This window comes from Silene latifolia, chromosome 8 (assembly GCF_048544455.1).
Source record: "Silene latifolia isolate original U9 population chromosome 8, ASM4854445v1, whole genome shotgun sequence".
Classification (NCBI taxonomy): domain Eukaryota; kingdom Viridiplantae; phylum Streptophyta; class Magnoliopsida; order Caryophyllales; family Caryophyllaceae; genus Silene; species Silene latifolia.
The window spans coordinates 99,443,066-99,462,784 of record NC_133533.1 but is presented as its reverse complement, the minus strand read 5'-3'; the positions used below and the strand labels follow the sequence as shown (position 1 = coordinate 99,462,784).

Below are 19,719 nucleotides of genomic sequence, written 5' to 3'. Positions count from 1 at the left end.
TAAATGAGGATTGCAATAGTCATTCATGTACCGTGTTATCTCTAACTTCATTGCTATAACTTTTTTTTTTTTTTTTACATAGTAGCTAATGCTAAGTTTGGGCCCCCAAAATTTTGAGGCCCAGTGCTGATGCACATAGTGCACCCTGCTTTAGACGGGCCTGGCGGCTATTAATCAAGATGTTAAGAATATCGTCATTAGCATTTCTGATATTATTTCGTCTTATCATTGCTTTTCCTTAAGTCACTGCCCTAGGCATCTTAATAAGATTGCCCACACTATTGCTAAGTCTGTAAGGGGTTGAGTGACTTCTCTTGACTGTCAAAAAAAAAAAAAAAAAAAAAAAAACAAACCCTTGTTATTTTCTATACATAATACATCCCTTTTTTCACTCATTTACCATTTTTAACCCGTTTTAACTTTTAAGTTTAAAACGAATATAACCCAAGAGGTGATTTACTACAACAGTACTTCGGTAGTGTGTAACTGTGTACAGTATTTCCAACCAATTAAGCAAATAGGGAGTACAGTCATGTGTGTACACAGTACGTCAGTAAGGAGTGTCTGACCGCCGCCAGCCGGTGACCAACTCACCCACCTTCCCTCATCAATCACGTGCTTTTCACGCTCATAAAAATTAATAAAAAAAAAACAAAAAAAAAAAGGGGAAAGTAACGTTTTAAGTCTGTCTACTTCCAAATTCCAAAGAAACAAAACCAACCCAGAAAAAGAGAGAAATCAAAATCAAAATCAAAATCAAAATCAAAATCAATCATCCCTCTCTCCTTCTAATTATATATTTCCTCCCATTTTTTCTCTTTAATTTCACTAATCTTTTTCTTAATTTAACAATTAATTAATATTTATACATAGCGATTTGGGGATTAATTCCGACGCCTCTCGATTTGGTTGGTGCGTCCTGCTTAAACGTTACTTCATTTCTTCTGTGTCTATCATTTAGGGTTTCTCATTTCTGGTGAGTTTTTTTTTAACTTATTTTATAATTTTTGTTGTTTATTCATTTACGATTCCGTATCGTAAATGAATTTATTCATTTCATTTTCATACGTTTGTTCAAAGTATCGCTCATATGTTTTAAGTAGTCGCGTGGAAATGAAATGAAATGAATGGAGGAACAACTCTGTATGGAATTTAAAATGTTTCCGGATTGTAGAATTGATTTATGTTGATAACAAACGTATGGAAATGAAAGGAAATGTTGGTTAGAATGTTCTAGAATGGAGTTGATGTTTCGTTTTTCGATGTGGAAGACGCTTAGTATGGTTAATTTGAGCTTCACTTAACGTTTGCGGGCGTTTGTTGTTGTAGTTTGATTTGATTTTGATGTGGAGCTATTGGTGGAAGTGTTACCGTTGTTGCGTTACGATAATTGTATGCTTAAACTGGAGGGTGGAGCTAGAAATCAACTGTTCTAGTACGGTTAAATTGAGCTTCAATTAACGTTTGTGGCGTTTGTTATTGTAGTTTGATTTGATTTTGAAGGAAGCGTCACCATTGTTGAGTTTACGTTAATTGTATGCTTGAACTGAGGGTGGCGTTAGAAATGAACTGTTCTACGAGTGGTTTTCTTACCTTTAATATTGTTTTGAGGGTAGGAATCAGCTTGCGCAATTAGATGCAACCTTGCATATCAATTATCGTTAATGACTCGTTACTTTATCATTGGGGGGATTTTGTAACATGTAGGTATGTGTAGCGATATAGCTTGGCAGCAAGTTTTATTTGCGACTTGTGGTATCATTCGGTTATGAGACCATGTTTCTCACTTGCGGTCATGAACTTATAATTCACGTAAATGATTTCCACAGATGGTTAAGGCAGATTTTGTTATGATTTGTGCTCTTTTTTCCTTGTTTTGGTTCATTAATTTCAGACCTAAAATATCGTTTTAAATTAATACTTTCTCAATTAGTTGCCAATTAGGGTTTTACACTAAGTATTACTTCCGTAGTTTCTTAGATTTGTCTAGTTTAGGTTTTTTTTATTGTTCCTGATCTGTGAGTGATTAGTTCACTACAAACTTAATTTTAAGTTCCTTTTGCGCTAACTAAGCGATAATAAGTATCTATTTCCTTTTAGCCATAGTTTTAGGAATTTTATTTATGTGTGACTTTTAGTTCGTGGTTGTTTTTGTTTTACATCGCTCCCAAGGGTTTTCTGTATGTTACGTTGTCTTATTTAGTACTCCGTATGTGCCTGTAATCACTACTATTTGTAGTGATGCTGGTAATTCTGGCTGTTTATGAAGTTCCTTGCCCTGAAGGGTTTCACGTGAATTACTAATGTGAGTTGGGACATTTACCTGAAAATACAGGTTATTTAGGCGAGATGCCACTATAAACCTAGTGTTGTTGCACTAAGTGTTTTTTTTTTTGGGAAATGGTCGGTGTACCCTAAATAATATTGCTTTATATGAAATCCTAAGTTTTGCTGAAGTCTTATATTCTTTTTCTTGATTTAGTTTCTGGGAAAATATGCGACATTTTTAGTTTAAGCTTGTACTCCCTCCATGTTAGGTTGATTGATACTTTTAATATATGGCCAACCAGCACATGCTTTATGCACTTTAGGCATGCCCGTTTCTGATATATGAAGTAATAAACTAGTACTCGATGAAAAATCATGTTGTGGGAGTTTATTGCTCATTTTTAGACTGCATGGTTCAGAATTTTATCCCTTAGCGGCAGTTAGAAAAAGGTCTTTGTGCTTCTATTCATTAGCTGATCTATATTTTGGATTTCCTCTGGAGAAGAGATGTTGAGTTTGATACAATGATGTGCACAAGTTTTACATTTTTTTTGGTTGAAACAAGTTTTACATTTAAGGAGTGGTAATAAGGTTAAAGAAAGAGAGTAAGAAGTTTATTGAAGCTTAGTTTGAGAGGCGCAAGGCGCACCGAGGTGCAAATTGCAAAACGAAGGCTCACGCCTTTTGGACGTGAGGCGCCTTAATTTTAGTAACAAATTTCTATTTTCCAAATAAAATTTTGGGCAACATTAGCTTTTTTAGGTATTTTCATGTTGGCTAACATGTACTACCTCTGATTCAACAAATTCTTTTCATTTTATTATAAAACCTCTCACAAATGAATAGAAGTGTAAAGAATAGAATCAGTTGAGTCAGAGGGAGTAAATAATTAGGAATAATGGGAAAAGAAATGACATAATAAAGATTTAGATGAAAAAGATTTGACAAGTGCGTACTAGCGAGTCTTGTTAAGTGAGCCTCGTCTAAAAGGCACACCTAAAATGCACCGAGGCGTTTTGGCTGGTGCCTCATCCAAGGCGTGCCTTAGGCACACTCGAGGCATGCTTTTTATAAAAAAAAAAATATTGAAGTGAACTTACATGAAGGAGAGTTATAAGTTTTATCTCACGTAGCTATTGTCTCGGTCTTTAGATCTTTGCTTCATGTGCTGTTTCAATGAAAACTTTCGGTTTGGGTCGTAGATATTTTACCCTTTTAAGAGTAAATTAATTTGTAGCCATAACTGATGACTGACTTCTGACAAAGCTAGTAAGTGCAAAACTTCCCTATTTGATTATCCTTGTTGAGTATTATTTCAGGCAGTCGGTATTTGGCATCTATAGGAAAAACTTACCGCTGAGTCGCAGTAACATCGATTGGCATGCCTACTCAACCTAGAGTATTTGGCATGCATAGAGAGTTGCTATGTTATTGTGTCATCTTAACCCTTGCTCAATTGCTGAAAAAGTCAAGATGAACTCTATTATTCTTTACCGTTCTCTATTGATGAAATAATTTACAGTGCCTCAATGCCTCCTGTTGCTGGCCAAATGGTAATACGTGAATGGGGCAACATTTACATCTTGTCCAGCATTCAACTTGGTTATAACTTCAAGTATGTGTGTTTGGCTTGTAATGTGTGGAAGGATAACTACTACTATTTTGCATGGGTGGGGTGGATTGATGATGTTAATTAATGGTGATAAGAATATGGTAAATTGATGATGTTTTAATAAAGGGGGTGATAGGCATGTTGTTGCTATGTGTGGATCTACTACTGGTTTGATTCATGATTTCGTTATCCTTTATCGGCCTTGTTTTTACATTGTATTCCATATTTCCATCTGTAATACAATGTTCTTCCGAGTTCCGACTCTTGCTTTCTTTAAGGGGCATTTTGTTCTTCCCGTTCTCCTTTTTCCCTATTTGCTAAGTTTTTTTTAGGTCACAGTTACATTTTGTACTGATTCCCGTTGCATAATTGCGGAACATGTCATTACCAAACCTGTGACATTTACCATCTGTCCCAACTACCGTTGCATAATTACGGAATATGTGGTAACTAAACCTGTCACGTCACAGTTACCAATTCCTCCTGATTACCGTAGCATAGTTATGGAACGTCATTACTAAACCTTACTTGAATTCCCATAAACAAAGGTAACTAACCACTAACAGTGCCCAACCTAATAATTAAATTAAACAACCTCATTAATAACCTACTTTCTCTCCTCCTACTGTTTAACACTCACTCTTAACTCCGCCACCACACATCCCCTTTCTCCTTTCTAACATCCACCACCCTCACCCTCTCTCTGTCCCCATCTCAATCTCAAACACCAGGAATAGCGCGGACCCCTCTTGCTACTCTAATCCTCTGTTGTAAACCTACTTCTCTCTCCCTCCACTAGATGTGATCTCCCTGATATCCTCCCACAGTCCCACGACGACCATTGCCTTGTTATCTCCTTCTCCAAGTTGATCTCCTCCTCAAGCCTGATCTCTTCCTCTCCGATTCACTTCACTGTTTCTAACCATGGCGTCTCTTTTCGTCCCATGGGCCATCTGATTTGATGACTACGCAGGGGGTAAAGCAATGTAAGGAGAAGGATGGGCTATGGTGTGGAAAAAAAATGTAGTGATTGCTCTTCAATCAAATTAGGCTTTGTTCTAATGGTCCTCAGTTGCGTTTTTTTGCTGTATAATTATGGAAAGAGTACCTAGTAACCATGCTAAAGCGTTGGTCTCTAGTTTCAAGTCAAGTTTAACGTATGAAATGGAAGGCTGAGTGGCTGACAGAGTACTAGGAACTCATGCCAGTCAAGCTGTGTCTAAGACTCTTTGTATTTATAGTGCATTGTTAGAAAGCTGAAACAAGACTCAGCCTTAACTTTAGCTATCAATGACTCTTCGTGATGTTAACGTTTATAATTTGTAAGCCTCTTGCGACTTTATATCTGGTGATCTCTTGACAACTGTGTAAGTTGTAAGACCTGTAACCCCTAGGGCTATGTAACTGGTTAGTGGTTACCTATTTAGGATTTTGATGGTGCACTTTCTGAGTTACTGCCCTTTGGGTTGGTTTTCTGATTTGTCGGAACTCATGTGGATGATATTTTGAAAATAGAACGGTTGTCCTTTTGTCACTGCTTATATTACGTGGTCAATAAATCTCCCGATTATAATTGTTTTCCTTTTGAATCTTCTGTTTTGCAGTTACTTAGTGGCACCCTGCTGAGAAGCTGGATTTTGTTTTGGTATACTAAATTTCTCCTCGAGGATGGTAAAGTTACAAGTGCCATCAGAATTAAAACATTGTATTTGGTTGAGTAGCTTTTGATCACTATGACACTTGAAGACTTCTTTACATTAACTGAGATGAAAGATGGACTCACAGCTCTTGCCCGTGTGGAAGAGTTGGTTGCTGTAATGAAGAAGAAAGATGGTGTGGTTAAGAATGTCGGTGACATGACCAGACAGTGGGCTGCTGTTGCAAGCACGATTGCAGCTACAGAAAACAAAGAGTGTCTTGATCTTTTCATCCAGTTAGATGGGCTATGCTTTATTGATAAATGGCTTAGAGAGGCTGGAACTCTTGCTAATGAAGGAACTGCTTGCTTTGTGGAGGAGGCTATATCGGCCCTTCTACAAGCTGTTGAAAAACTTCAGATAGATAATGAGAGGTTGGTTTCCTCCGGAATTTGCATTACAGTCAAGGGTCTGGTTAGCTATAAGAGCCTTGAAGTTCGAGATAAGGCAAGAACTTTGTTTGACAGTTGGAAATTTAAGAATATTGACATTGAAAGCATGGATGTCGATTATGTGGCAGCATCTGATGATACAAAGAAAATTAGTGAACATGCGGAGTCTCAAGGCATAGTGAATGATGCTCCTCATGCAAAAATACCTTGTGATCAGATGTCAAACGGTACTGAAGGAGAAAAAATCAAGTCAACTATTGATCATGATAGCTCTCATATGGATTCAGGTCCTGGAATTATGAAGGAAGAACTTCAAGATTCAGTAGCTAAACTGGATTCAATTCTAAATGACCCTTCTGTGAAAGAAGTATTATGCTCGTCTGATGGATATTCTGCCTCACATGTTCTGACAGCTCCAAATCAAGCTACTGGTGATGTGATGCCTGTCCAACTTGAACATATATGTGAGGAGAAAAGGCATGGCAATGAACTAGAGGATCGGCCTGACAGTGTAGATAAAGTTACTGCTTCTTCATCCTTTGTAGCTTCCGAGAGAATAGATCTTTTGTCAAAAACTGATGTTACTGTTATTGAATCTGCTATTCACTCTGATATGGGTACATATGAATTTAATGCGTCGGAGAGAGTGCTTTCGAAAACTTCATCCTTTGACGATACAAATCAGCCTATAGGTGAGTCAACGAATGAGCTCAGACTGGAGGAGGATAACGATAAGGAAGACAGCAGAACTTTGGAGCAAAAATGTTTGGAGCAAGGTGTTGGATCTGTGGTGGTGGATACCAAAGATCAAGGGACAACTGTGTTCAGAATGGAAGAGGATGGTAAAGATAATGAGGGTAAGAAACAACGGAAGAGTAAAAAGAAGTTTGGCAGAAGTAGGAAGTTTGCAAGATTAACAAAAACTAGCAAAAATGCTGATTTAATCCAGCAAACAGCAAATATGGAGCTTGCAGATGGCACATTTGATGCCCTCGAAGTTGCTCGTCTTGTTGCCAAAGAAGTAGAGAGAGAAGTTGGGGACTATGATGAGAAGTCGGGCAGTTCCTCCTCCTACACCTCTTCTATTTCTGATAGAAGCACCGCAGGTAGCATCAGTCAACCGAGCAGCCCGGAGTCTATAAACGGTGAAGGAAACCTGCCACATGAAGATGGCCCAACGAATGAGCTACAAGCAATGGAGAATATGACTCCTGAGGCACCTGGAAAGGATCCTTGTAATGGTTCCGCTACTATAGAGACTAATCTGGAAAACAATTTGCAAGATATGGAGTCTTCGCAATTGACTGATGCAGTAAGGGAAGCAGGAAGCAACACTGAGAAATGCTTATTGGAATTTGATCTTAACCAAGAGTTCTTGTCTGAGGAGCTTGAACAAAACCAGGTAGATGGCATTTCAAACCCCGTATCAGTAGTTTCAGCTTCCAGAGCTGTGGTGGCTCCTGGAAATTCAGCAGGTCCTCTCAAATTTGAAGGAAGTCTCGGTTGGAAAGGATCTGCAGCCACTAGTGCATTCCGACCCGCAGCTCCTCGCCGGACCTCGGATAGCGACACTGGTGGAGCCACCAGCAGTAGTTCTCGACAGAGGCAAGTTTTTCTTGATATCGACCTCAACGTAGCTCAAGGTGGTGATGTCAAAGTAGTGGACCACATGTCAGGCAAGGGAAAACAGATTTTAGGTAGCCTTCCTTCAGGCGAGTCTTCAGTTGAAATGAACGGTAAAATATCTGAGAGGCTCAAGTTTGATCTTAACCAGACAGAGGAAGACGGGTCTCAGTGGAAAATGGGCGGGCTCTTGTTGGGTCCTACAAAATGGGGACGTAGTCCTTCACCAGCTTCGTCTTCATCATGTATTCAGCCCGCTTCGAGGAGCTTTGACTTAAATGACAACCCTTGTATAGCCAATGATCCATCAGTGATGCAACCCTTTCCGTGGAACCTCTCTTCTAATAGCAAAGTCAATCATCAAGAGGACTCTGTTATTTCTCTCTTGGGGACCAAGATCAAGAAGGGCACATTTCCTCCACAAGCGGAGTCAACTTTTCTTAACGACAGGCCGTCAGAGCCTGTTATTGATACTAACATGTTAAGAGGAATGGGATTCGGGCCTCCAGTCCCATATCCACAGTCTGTGTATGGCTATAATGGGCTTGCCATGGGCCCTGCCGCACCTGCTCCAATGTATGGACCTAGTGGCCCAATCCCGTATATGTTTGACACAAGAGGAACCCCATTTTATGGCACTGTCCCGTCATCTTATAGTCATCCTTACATGATGGGCTCGGTCCCTGCTCCCAATGTTGATTTGAATTCTGGGAACAGGGATCCTGCATTTTTCAGGCAGCTGTTCATCCCTGGTCAGGGTAGACCCCTCGAAAACTCAAGGCCCTTAAGTTCAGGATCGAATGGGCCCAAGCGCAAGGAACCCGACAGTGGATGGGAGCTTTATCCTGCCAACTTTAGACCACCTCATCAACCACCTCATTTCTAGAAACCAGTTTTTGTCGCTCCGATTGTTGCTGATACTAGGAGTAGGATGGTGAGTTGGGATATTAGTTGAAACTGAATAAAGGCCGAAGATCAAGATTCATAAGTTCAACAGCTAGGAAGGAGACTACATTTAGATCTATTGATTTATTTGAAGTTTTATTTTTATAGTTACAGTTTTCGTTTCATTTTGTTTTTTGCTGTCTGATATAATGCAATTGCAACAATAGATATATTGGGGTACATGTAGCTTGTAATATCTCACCCATACATATATATCAAAAGGAACTGTTCCAATAATTTCCTTCGTAGTATGTAATAGCGAGATTATCTTAGTACTCCCTTCATTCCAATTATTTGTTTGCCTTTGATTAAAATACACCTAACAATTTGATTAAAGTTTACCTTACAATAAATAAAGAAAAGGCAAATTAATGACCTGACAGAGGCAAAGAGAGTATCATTTAACTATTGACCAAGTTATTTAGTCCATTTATATGATCCAAATATTTCCTTTAATTCTTTACGTACAATTTGTTACATCAGACGACATTCATCTGGTTGAAAATTTTATCATATATATGGATGACTGCTAATGGTTTTATGAAAAAGCAACGGCATCACAAAAAGTATACAAAAGCGATTTGATCTAATAGTGATCTTTGTTTTAAAAAGAGTATTATTTTATTTGAACTTTATGATTTATATTCAGTGATTTTGAAGTCTTTTGATATTTTTCGTATCACTTAATCTTATTATCTACTACTCTGAGCAAGTTATTACCTCTCATCAATTCAAAGAGAATACATGTACCGAATAAGGATCCTCTCTAATTTTTAAAAAGAAATAGAGATTCATTATTTCTCAACGGACCTGCGATCCGGATTAATTTGGGCTAGATCGGATGATTGTAGATTTATTTCAGAATGAAAAGGTAAATAAATGGGATTGGAATGTATAATATTGGCCTACTTTGCTTAAAACGAGTTTCTATTTTTTAAACTTAAAATTGATGCTTCTATTTTTATGGACAAAAATATGGACTTTTAACTTTTGAGAATTTTTTTAGCTTTTAGAAAATGATGTATTTAATCAAAAAATATTTCTAAGTTTAAAAAATACTCTTACAAGTATATAATAGTGTTTCTATGAGAAAATTGAGCGAAAAGAAATGAGAAGGATACCCGATACCTTTCCTTTCCACATGTGGTCATAAATATATGTCGTTGAAAGCAGTTTAAAGTGTTTAAAGAAAGTGTTTGACCTTGCATTGATTGATCATATACACTAATACAACCAATAAAAGGGTGCCACATAGGACAAGACATTACAACAACCAATAAAAACACGCAAAATTAATCAATTCAAAACAAGGTAGCTAGTTATATGACTAGGACTAGGACTTGGACTTGTACTCGTATTATATTACATGGGCAACCTATAAAAACCTCACAAAACTTGGAATTGTTGTTTAATTTTGTTTCTTTGATTTGAGATGTTGAATGGAGTTAAGGAATCAATGTGTTCACTCTCTCTCCGAAACACGGCTTCACATTATCTCCATGTGGTCATAAATATATGTCGTTGAAAGCAGTTGAAAGTGTTTAAAGAAAGTGTTTGACCTTGCATTGATTTGATTGATCGTATACACTAATACAACCAATAAAAGGGTGCCACATAGGACAAGACATTACAACAACCAATAAAAACACGCAAAATTAATCAATTCAAAACAAGGCAGCTAGCCATATAATTACATTAGGAACTAGGACTAGGACTTGTACTTGGATTTCGTCTCATCATTATATTACATGGGCAACCTATAAAAACCTCACAAAACTTGGAATTGTTGTTTAATTTTGTTTCTTTGATTTGAGATGTTGAATGGAGTTAAGGAATCAATGTGTTCACTTTCTCTCCGAAACACGGCTTCACAAGTCATCTCCTTAGGTAATACTCTCTTGAAACCATATAATTACATTATTAGATTAATAAGATAGGTGTATACGATTAATAATTTACTTGGAATTGTAAAACGGTCATTGGTGACGGACTTCAGTGACCCTTTTACTTGGTATTTTATTTGAAATTGTAAAACGGTCACATAGTAAAAGCTCATTGTAAAATCGTTTTTAACACAAGACTTACTCGTTTGCATATGTCTTCTACTTATGATATATGATAATGTGTTTGTAGGTTTGGTAGTGTCAACGGTCTTGATGATATGGTATACCCTAATCTTACTAACGGGAACTCAATCACCTGTAATCGTTGTTATTAGCGGCAGCATGGAACCCGGTTTTCGAAGAGTTACTTTCTATCCCTCTTTTTTTTTTTTTCTTTTTTTTTTTTCTACTTCTGAATTTTTAGGAACTTTACAAACTGGATTCTTATTCTCAATTAATCGTTTACCTTTTACTTATTCTTAATTTTTCCGAGAAATCTATTAGCAAAGATAAACAACTGACTAGCACTCTCGCTAATTTCATTTTGTAGGGTGATATACTTTTCGCCATTCTCGATAAATCTCCATTTCACGCCGGAGAGATTCTGGTCTTCAAAATCAAGGTCCCTCTCCAAATATATACCCTTTAATCATTTTTCTTTTAAGGCTAATAAACACACATTCACTCAAATTACAAGTATCCGTTATTTTGGTTTGTTATCATGATTCAGGACAAGGATATTCCGATTGTACATCGCGTTATTAAGGTCCACAGGCAGCGCGACTCTGATCAAGTTAATCTATTGACAAAAGGTTATTTGCCGAGAAGAATGATGTTTTCCCTTCAAATCTTTCCTATCGCTACCTGGCGTGTTGACGTGTAATTGGTATGTGCAGGGGATAACAATAAATTGGACGACAGTTATGGAAGGATATACGCGAATGGCCAATTGTGGCTCGAGAATAGCGACATCATAGGAAGAGTCAAGGGGTAACTAACAACACTTGTTCACCCTTTGTGTTTTCATCTTCGTCTAAATTCATTTTGAAATTATATGATCAACAGATTGAATATAACAGTGGGTTTGGGACTTGGCTAGTAGGGTAACATTGTTATTATACCAATCATAAGTAGCTACAGGGTTTTGGTTTAGCGAAACAGATCAGTCGCTAGCACCATTGTTTTGAACTTGTATGTTTCGAGTTTTGTTGCACTAAGATTCTGATGTTTGTTACAAAATTTGGACTAAAATAGGTATTTACCATATGTCGGGTATGCGACCATCATCATAACAGAACAGCCTCTAATCAAGGTCAGTTCAACTCTTTTTTCAGGTACAATACACAGAAACTGCATTATTCATGTTAACACTGTTTAATATTTGTGCAGTATCTGCTGATGACTGGATTCAGCCTCCTTGCCATATTCTCTAGCACAAAATCTCATTGAAGACGGCGATATCCGTCACAAGCTTGTGACGGATACCATTTCCTCTCACAAAATACCCATGAGAGGTGAGTGGGGGAGCATATGGAGGATGCCCCACCTTGTCCCCTCTCCATTTTTGTGAGAGGTCTTCAGCAAGACGCTTTGATTCTCTAGCTAATTAAAATCCTTGTACAAAACAATTTATCTTCAAATACAATTATCGAGAATGTATTATCTTTCCAAGCTATACATCATATGCTGTCTTTTTGTTGCTTTTTATTTTTCTTCGAAGTAAGATACAAGAACCCATACAAAAATACAAGAAAACAAATAAAGCACTACCCCTTTACAGCAAAGGTTGACGAAGCATACAATTGAACATAACTTCATTGCAGGAAGCATTCACCACTAAGCCGCTCCTTTATCACCACCTCAATACACTCCGCATCTGAACAAACTGCTGCGAAAACGACTACCATTTAGCATAGCCTATCCTGAATTTCAAGTCTCAAGATAATACTTTTTTATCCTCCATTTTACGCGTGGAAAACAACAGGTTCTAATTGTGTAGCAGGAAGTGTTTTCTCCTACGTATTCTGTCTGCCAACCTAAGAACAGAGACCTGGGAGTCTACACTAGGCTATTCAGTAGGTTACAGGCTAAATACAAGATAACAATACGGATTCATGGAGATTAGGAGCAATGAGGCCGAACAATATTGAGTTGCTGCAAAACCAGTAGCATTTTTGCCCCCATACCTACATTCTGCACACAGAACAGTTATCCAGTGTACATAGGAACATAACACTATCCCATTGGTTTGATTTTTCTGATTTTGGATTAGAAGCAGCCCACCCTACTTTGGAGGCCTTTCTAGAGCAACCCACCCAAACTTGCCCTTCCTGAAATCTGTCAAAACCCGAAAGGCAGCCTGGTTGACATCCCCACCAAATAGTTTGAGGGCAAGCTTCTGAACAAATCTGCAGTGAAACAAAGATGGAGATGATCAGAAACAAACTCTCTGTATTAAATCGAAGTGCCATTACATCAAGTAAAGCTAATTGTGAATGATAACTTCTCGTCTACAATAGACCAGCCTATCACTAAAAATCAACTTACATTTGACCAGACTGGCCGTCAGTCTCGATCTTGTAGCGGCTGTAAAGAGCTTTTGTCCCTAACAACAAACAAAATCTAACCGTTAGAAAGCTGTTTCACGAACAACATGCCTCCAGTTTCATTTTGTTTTATGTCAACTGTGACATTTAGCTTTATTTGTGACGTTCCTACTTTCCTGGAATACATTATACTCTCGCTTTTGGTCTTGAGATTCTTCACCCCAGTTATGAAACATACTTAAATTAGTCATTCAAAAGGACCAGTGATGCTGGGATGAAGCAAGAGTTTGAATATCCTGGCCGTTGACCAACCATAGGAATACCCATAGTTGACTAAGCCAAAGAAAGAATTTCTAACCTACTGCTGGTATCCTTGCCAGCATTTGCACCAGTATTGCTGCAACATCAGTGACATCATATGCTCTCTCCCCAATATCATCACAGATTGCAAGCTTTATAGCAGCTGATTGATCACTTATCCGCATTGGTATTATGCCGGGAGAGTCTAGCAGCTCTAGGTCATTTCCAAAATGAACCCACCTAAACAAGAATTATGTTGATGTTAGAAGGATTAACTATCTTTGAAAGAGTTTGCTTACTTGTGTGTTGTGTCTGAAAATTGGCTCAATGAGATGATCAGAAACAAAGCTGAATTATTAGCTAGAACATCTTTATGCAGGATATTAAATGCAATATGCAACCATGTGTACATGGTTTACCAATTGAACCCCTAATGGAATCATCATGATTCATGTCAGTCAGATAAAAAACTTACTTCAGATGACGTGTAACACCTGGCCGAGGAGCTGCAGGACACATCCTACGCTTCAATAAGCGATTTATCAATGACGATTTGCCCACATTTGGATACCCAACAATTCCCGCCCTGACCTACATTACAAAAACATCATGATTTCCCTCGAAAAAATTTGTGAAGGCCATAATGTAACAGCTGAAATAGCAAAGATCAACCACAATGGATCACTTCACATTGATCTATAAAGATGGAAATTAGTCACCCACTCAAGGGCTTAACACTGAGATTCACTACGTAATGCTTTGTACATGATGGCTCACAGCTCTTTGCACGTTAAATATTAATTAGTTATTGAAAACAACAATCTTTCTTCACATCCCAGTCTATTGCAAGTCTTGCAACTCTTGTACTATAGAACTCTTCTTTTCTACATTCTAAACTGCAAAGATATAGAAGCGAGTCATTCTACTTCAACGTCTGCTTTGCATATTTCTGGATATGAAAGTGAAGTCACTCAAAAGGCTAGCTAAGCCAGTCATAATATCCTGCACCATACTGATTTTAACTATAAAGACCTACTCAATGTCAGTTACACAAAAAGGAAACTCATAACCTGCATTCTTTTCTTACTCAAAATAGGAAAGAAAATGGTAAAATTACTTTTAAAACCCATCTTTTTTTGACAGGAACAGAATCCCTTTCAAAGAAAAATAAAATAAAGAAACAGGATGAACACAGCAGCAAATAGTGCGAAATTTAGATTAATCTAAACTCCTCAGCAAGTTCGGATTATGTGTCGGCTCCGCATTCAAAATGAACTCAGCATGCAGTGTAATCCTTTTATCACACCTCCATAATTTGTGATGTTAAGTTTAAGAAACAAGTCGCAAAGTCCATGTAAGATAGGTTAAAGGTTATTCCGAAAGCATCAATGGAAGTTTAATAAAAATCATTGGGTTATGGATGAAAGGGTAAATTGGTCCACTGCAAAATAGAGAAACAGTATGAAACACCAAGGGACATCTAAGGCACCTGATCTGAGATTACTAAATCCAGATTATGGGACAAAAAAAGGCTCAAGTCGAGAAGAGTGTCAAGTCAATCAACAATACACGACCGCATATTTTTGAAAAACATGTTTCCCTCAAAACATCATCGTGATTTCCCTGGGCGTCATGGTGAAGCACCCAGCTGACCCTGACACAACAAGGACAAGGGTATTGATTCTGTACCCTACACTTTACTTGCCAATCCAACACTTTTACGGGAAAAGAAAGTGCGCAAGGTTTTCATGACTCATGCCCAGGTAAAGAGGGAAAGGACTGAAGCATTGTACCATTTCTCCATCTCAAGCCTTAAGTTTCTATCATCAACGTGGCTTATTTAACTACTGACTAACCGAAGGACATTTTTATTTTATTAACTACAGTACAACAATTACCCCAATGTTGGGCTCTTGCAAAAGGAATTAGGGGGTCGAATGTATGCAACCTTACCCATGCTTTACCAACACAAAAAGGCTACATGCGGATGCCACAATGAAAATTGCATCGAGAAATGCATCACATGAGTGCAACTTCACAATTACGAAAAAGCATATTCAGATTGGTGTACCATTCTGCTTTATTCCATCATAATTCGATACGGTGTCAATTTCAGTATTTCACATAAAAATGGTCGGCGCTCATATATTAGAATCGATAACAGTCGTGTTAGTCTTTTTAAGACGTTCCCCTGTTTAAGACTAGGATAGGATGTGTCCTCGATGTAAGTCATGATGGGCACTTAGATCCAAAGCCACACACTACATGACTGCCAGCCTATTCGCTTTGAGGCTTGCAGCAGAAAGGCGGACTCCACCCACACAGCAGTATGGAGTCCAAGTAACATAGATTGTAGTTATAAAGTATAAACAAACTACAGAAGAAGGGAAAAAGAAAAAGCAAAGCATTTTGGCACAGATGTTATCGGGGAAGAGAAAATAGTCTATACTCTATCGAACTTCAGCCACCAACTTGTTATTCATATCACTTACAAAGATAAAAGAAAGCCACTTACTATAACACTCCGAATTTCACATTTTTGAATACTTGGAGATTTAGAAAACTCTTCATTTTCCTTTCCAGTAGAACCAAAGATTCATTATTCTGTGGTTCCAGATTATGATGAGTAAAGCAAAATGACTCACGAAACTGACAGCGCTTCTTTTTATTGTGAAGTTGGCCTTCATTCAAAGCAATTCTCAAAGCAATTTTCATTTGGGTCATCTTGAATCAGCAACTCTGTGATTTGTAGACAGGGGTAAGGCTGCCTCGATTGACCCACGGGAGCCCTTGAGGCATTAGGGAAATGTTGTTCGAGATTTGGCAAAATTTTGTGGCTTAGTGACTGCGTGTTTGACAAGTTTTTCAGTAACACGTCATCAGCCACATAATAATATAATATGACACATAAACGACACAAAAAGATCACGCCTAATATGAACCCTAGAGCAGGAAGACTGGAGCCATCCAAATGTAAAACTGACACAATATCTAAATATTTGGCTTGACCTTGGAAGATTGGCGAATTTAAGGTTAGACAAGAAAAGGCATGGTTCAGCGAACATATCACCAGAAATCATCGCATGAGGCACCAAACTTTACAAAATAGTTAACTAGAGCAAGCTGAAAACTTGCTGTTCTCCGCGCTATAAGAACAACCAAGGCAGGCTGAAAACTTGTTGCTCTCTGCTCTGAGAAAACATAGTACCACATAATTAAACATGTGACTAAAAGAGTTGGAAGAACTTACAGGACGAGGAAGGAGCCCCTTGGCGCGGCGTTTAACATTTACATCAACAGCTAGTGACTTTGCTAGGCGATTTAACTTCATGCTACCCTATAGTGCACCCCATAACATAGTTGTTACCCACTCACAGGATCAGAAATCAAAACGAAAGAAAATTAAAATGTGTTCATACCAGTCCAAGCTTTCCATTGGAAAATACAACTCGTACTCCTTGCTTTGCAAAGTAGGCTGCCCAGGCGTTTCGGTCTGATGTGGATATCATATCTTCCCTGTTCAAAACTAGGATTCTTTTGCGATTTCCAATCCACATATCCATCTATTATGTTTCCATTTAGGGATCCGTGAGAAATACAGAAATGCTATGAACTAACAATACCTTTGATTGCCATTATCATTGTATCTTATTAGCCATTATAAATAAAACTTTTTCTAAACAACTTACCTGAGGATGACCGGTGGACATTGGGATTCTTGCATCTCGCACTTCAACAACAACATCCATGAGCTTGAGCTGCTCTTTAAGTTCTTTTTCTGTTTTTGCTATATGACCTGGGTACCACTACTCACGTGAAAGCAAAAGAAAAATCGTGGTTATAAATAAGTCAGCAAATAGTGGTAATAGATGACATAGAATCATGAAGCAGAAAAATATTTCAGACCTGAACAGGTCGTACAGCCTTTGTCCAGTAATAAAGATCTGAGTCCAGTTCAAACCATTCATCTTCCCCCTTTGTGCTGTCATGTAGATCATTTCCAGGTCTATATTGACTAGGACTCCCACCAACAATCTAAATGTAACCATTCCATGTAACACATAAGTCATCTCATCTATAAAAATGAGTATATACCCAAAGCTGTAAATATAACTTCTTAAAAGCTAACGGAATTAATAAATAAATTTTAGTCGTTAGTAACTAAAAATCTACTCAATCAGATACTTGAGTAGACCACCATAGCTCATACCTTAGTTTTTTTTTTTTTTTTTTTTTTTTTTTTTTTTTTTTTTTGAGATCTAGCTCATACCTTAGTTTAAAAAAGTATGCCCAGGCGCAAGGTGCGGTGAGAAGTTAGACAGCACCATTCAAGAGTGCCTTGTTCATACGACACAACTAAGGAGGGGAACTAATATACGATTTCCTTATTCTCTAATTATTTATCTTAGCCTTCCTATACCCTCATCATCCCTAAGACCCTAACTTTCACTTCTTTACAAATTACTCCTGTTTAAAATCCAAAAGGGGGCGTATTACCGAGCAAATATATATTTTTTTTCAAAAAGCGTGTCTCACTGATACACCTTGTGCAGTTGCACATTGTTGTCTAAATGCGCCTTTTGAAACTAAGAGTGTTATCAAGTAATTTATAGGATCAAACGATTCAAAGAACATCAAACAATAAACCGGAATCCAGTATACTTTACAAGAAGTTATTCGCCACTAAATTTGAAGTATATGTTTATACTTCATTTACCAGCTTCCTAATGAAAAACTCCGTGATAAATAGTGCACGTTGAACCATGGGTCATGGTATTAGCTTTTGTATAGTTTAGGCTTTTAAAAAATGCATCACTCTGCTACATTGTCAATGTTTCCTACTACTAGAGATATATAAAAGAAAACTTCATTCTAGAAGAACCTATTCATCTTGTGAGAGGGCGGTGAATTAAAGATCTCTAAGTCGCAACATTAGGTAAAATGCCTTTACTTGTCATTTCCGAGAAGAGATCCCCGTGAAGTGTTTCAACACTAAGATCACTTATAAGAGAATGAGATTAGAGCTTTTATCGAGTAAGTTCCGCTGCAGGTTAGTTCGACATAGGATTATTTTGAGTGGGTGGGTATAGGGTTGTGTCATTTAGGGTGTGTTTAGATTGAGTGATTTGGAGGGAATAGAAAGGGAGGGGGAATAGGGGATTTAAAATCGCTTGTTTGAATAGGAAATTAGGGTGGAGGGAAATGGAGGGGGAGAGATTTGGAGGGATCAAATTTCCCTCCTCCAAGCCTAATCAAAATCTCTCCACAATAGACCAGATTTGGAGGGAAATTGTATCCAAACACCCACACCGCATTCCCCCTCCCCTTCCCTTCTCTCCCTTTCCCTTCCCTCCTTCCCCCTCCCCTCCCCTTCCCTCCATTTTTGCTATCCAAACACACCCCTAGGGTATGTTGGAGGGAGAGCGGGAGATTCTAAATTCCTTGTTTGGATAGGAAATAAGGGTGGAGGGAAATGGAGGGGGAGGGATCCATTTTCCCTCCTCCAAGGGAAATCAAAATCTCTCCACAATAGGCACAATAGGCAAGATTTGGAAGGAAATTGTATCCAAACACCTACTTCTCATTCCCCCTCCCCTTCCCCTTCCCTCCCCTCTCTTTCCCTTCCTTCCATCCCCCTCCCCTCCCTTTCCCTACACTTTTTCTATCCAAACACACCCTTAGAGGCGTTCCTCTCATAACTATTACGGAGTATTTAATTAAGGTTGTTGTTATAAATAAGTCGTTTCAAGTATTCCCCGGTCAATTCAGGTTGAGGTTGTAGTTTTGGGTGTGGATTGGTTAGTTTCCGAATGTCTAATTACAAGTGATTATACTGCAAAATGTGATTAGTAAGTTAATAATACAGCCATATGAACCCATTTCAGCCTCAAAACACGGATAACGAATCAGTAGACATGATTTTCCCCAATTCTCATGAATTCGTATCCGCGAAAGTGATAGACCAATTTAGTATGACAAAATCAGCTGCTTGACATAATTTACATATTATAACCTATTCATTCAACAGTATCACTAATCAAGTAACAGCAGAAAACGCGAAAACTAAAGGAAATTGAAAATAAAGGGTGAAGATTAAGTATAGATATGTTGGGTTAGAAGAAAAGAGATGAATAAAGGAAAAAAGGAGGAGACCTGGATGATGGGAGATGAGTGAAGTTGAGTGGAGGCTGAAACTGAGATGATGGAGTGTCTTCCATTTTGAGAACAAGTGTTGTGCAGATTGTTCAAGTTATTAATGGCGGAATTAGGCATCCACAGTCCACATATTTGAACTGCCATCCCACTTCCTTCTCTTCTCTCAACTTCTTTAATGGATAAAGTGATACCCCCGCTTTTCGCTCTTCCCTTTCTCCATCTCGTTGGTTATTCACTTGACCCGACCCCTCCGAACCCGGAATCTGTCCATCCTGTAGACCACCCAACTCGATACAA

The 19,719-nt window shown here is 38.1% G+C and overlaps 3 protein-coding genes across 3 annotated transcripts; 2 read left to right on the top strand and 1 right to left on the bottom strand.

Annotated features, from left to right (window-relative positions):
* The first annotated feature begins 521 nt into the window (after positions 1-521).
* LOC141597113 (uncharacterized) lies at positions 522-8,830 on the top strand. Its single transcript, XM_074417462.1, has 2 exons — positions 522-976; positions 5,485-8,830. The coding sequence occupies exon 2, from the start codon at positions 5,614-5,616 to the stop codon at positions 8,476-8,478; it is 2,865 nt and encodes a 954-aa protein (XP_074273563.1). The 5' UTR covers positions 522-976; positions 5,485-5,613; the 3' UTR covers positions 8,479-8,830.
* A 1,445-nt stretch (positions 8,831-10,275) lies between these two features.
* On the top strand, positions 10,276-12,093 carry LOC141597112 (uncharacterized). Its single transcript, XM_074417461.1, has 7 exons — positions 10,276-10,424; positions 10,671-10,783; positions 10,971-11,042; positions 11,151-11,232; positions 11,317-11,410; positions 11,675-11,732; positions 11,810-12,093. Exons 1-7 carry the CDS (start codon positions 10,352-10,354, stop codon positions 11,867-11,869), a joined length of 552 nt encoding a protein of 183 aa, XP_074273562.1. The 5' UTR covers positions 10,276-10,351; the 3' UTR covers positions 11,870-12,093.
* Positions 12,036-19,654, bottom strand: LOC141597111 (DAR GTPase 3, chloroplastic). Its single transcript, XM_074417460.1, has 9 exons — positions 19,420-19,654; positions 17,173-17,301; positions 16,956-17,072; positions 16,686-16,829; positions 16,517-16,603; positions 13,742-13,857; positions 13,325-13,506; positions 12,968-13,025; positions 12,036-12,828 (listed from the first exon to the last, which is right to left on the bottom strand). Exons 1-9 carry the CDS (start codon positions 19,564-19,566, stop codon positions 12,705-12,707), a joined length of 1,104 nt encoding a protein of 367 aa, XP_074273561.1. The 5' UTR covers positions 19,567-19,654; the 3' UTR covers positions 12,036-12,704.
* Between the last annotated feature and the right edge of the window lie 65 nt (positions 19,655-19,719).

What these genes read in the sequence shown, in the direction of transcription:
- LOC141597111 (XM_074417460.1), bottom strand. Translation starts at nt 19,566, where the DNA reads ATGGCAGTTCAAATATGTGGACTGTGGATGCCTAATTCCGCCATTAAT. An exon ending in TGTCCACCGGTCATCCTCAG is followed by an intron (nt 16,830 to 16,955) that starts GTAAGTTGTTTA and finishes GAAACATAATAG; the next exon opens with ATGGATATGTGGATTGGAAA. An exon ending in AGGGGCTCCTTCCTCGTCCT is followed by an intron (nt 13,858 to 16,516) that starts GTAAGTTCTTCC and finishes TTTGTAATGTAG; the next exon opens with GTCAGGGCGGGAATTGTTGG.
- LOC141597113 (XM_074417462.1), top strand. Translation starts at nt 5,614, where the DNA reads ATGACACTTGAAGACTTCTTTACATTAACTGAGATGAAAGATGGACTC.
- LOC141597112 (XM_074417461.1), top strand. Translation starts at nt 10,352, where the DNA reads ATGTTGAATGGAGTTAAGGAATCAATGTGTTCACTTTCTCTCCGAAAC. An exon ending in TGGAACCCGGTTTTCGAAGA is followed by an intron (nt 10,784 to 10,970) that starts GTTACTTTCTAT and finishes TTCATTTTGTAG; the next exon opens with GGTGATATACTTTTCGCCAT. An exon ending in CAGAACAGCCTCTAATCAAG is followed by an intron (nt 11,733 to 11,809) that starts GTCAGTTCAACT and finishes ATATTTGTGCAG; the next exon opens with TATCTGCTGATGACTGGATT.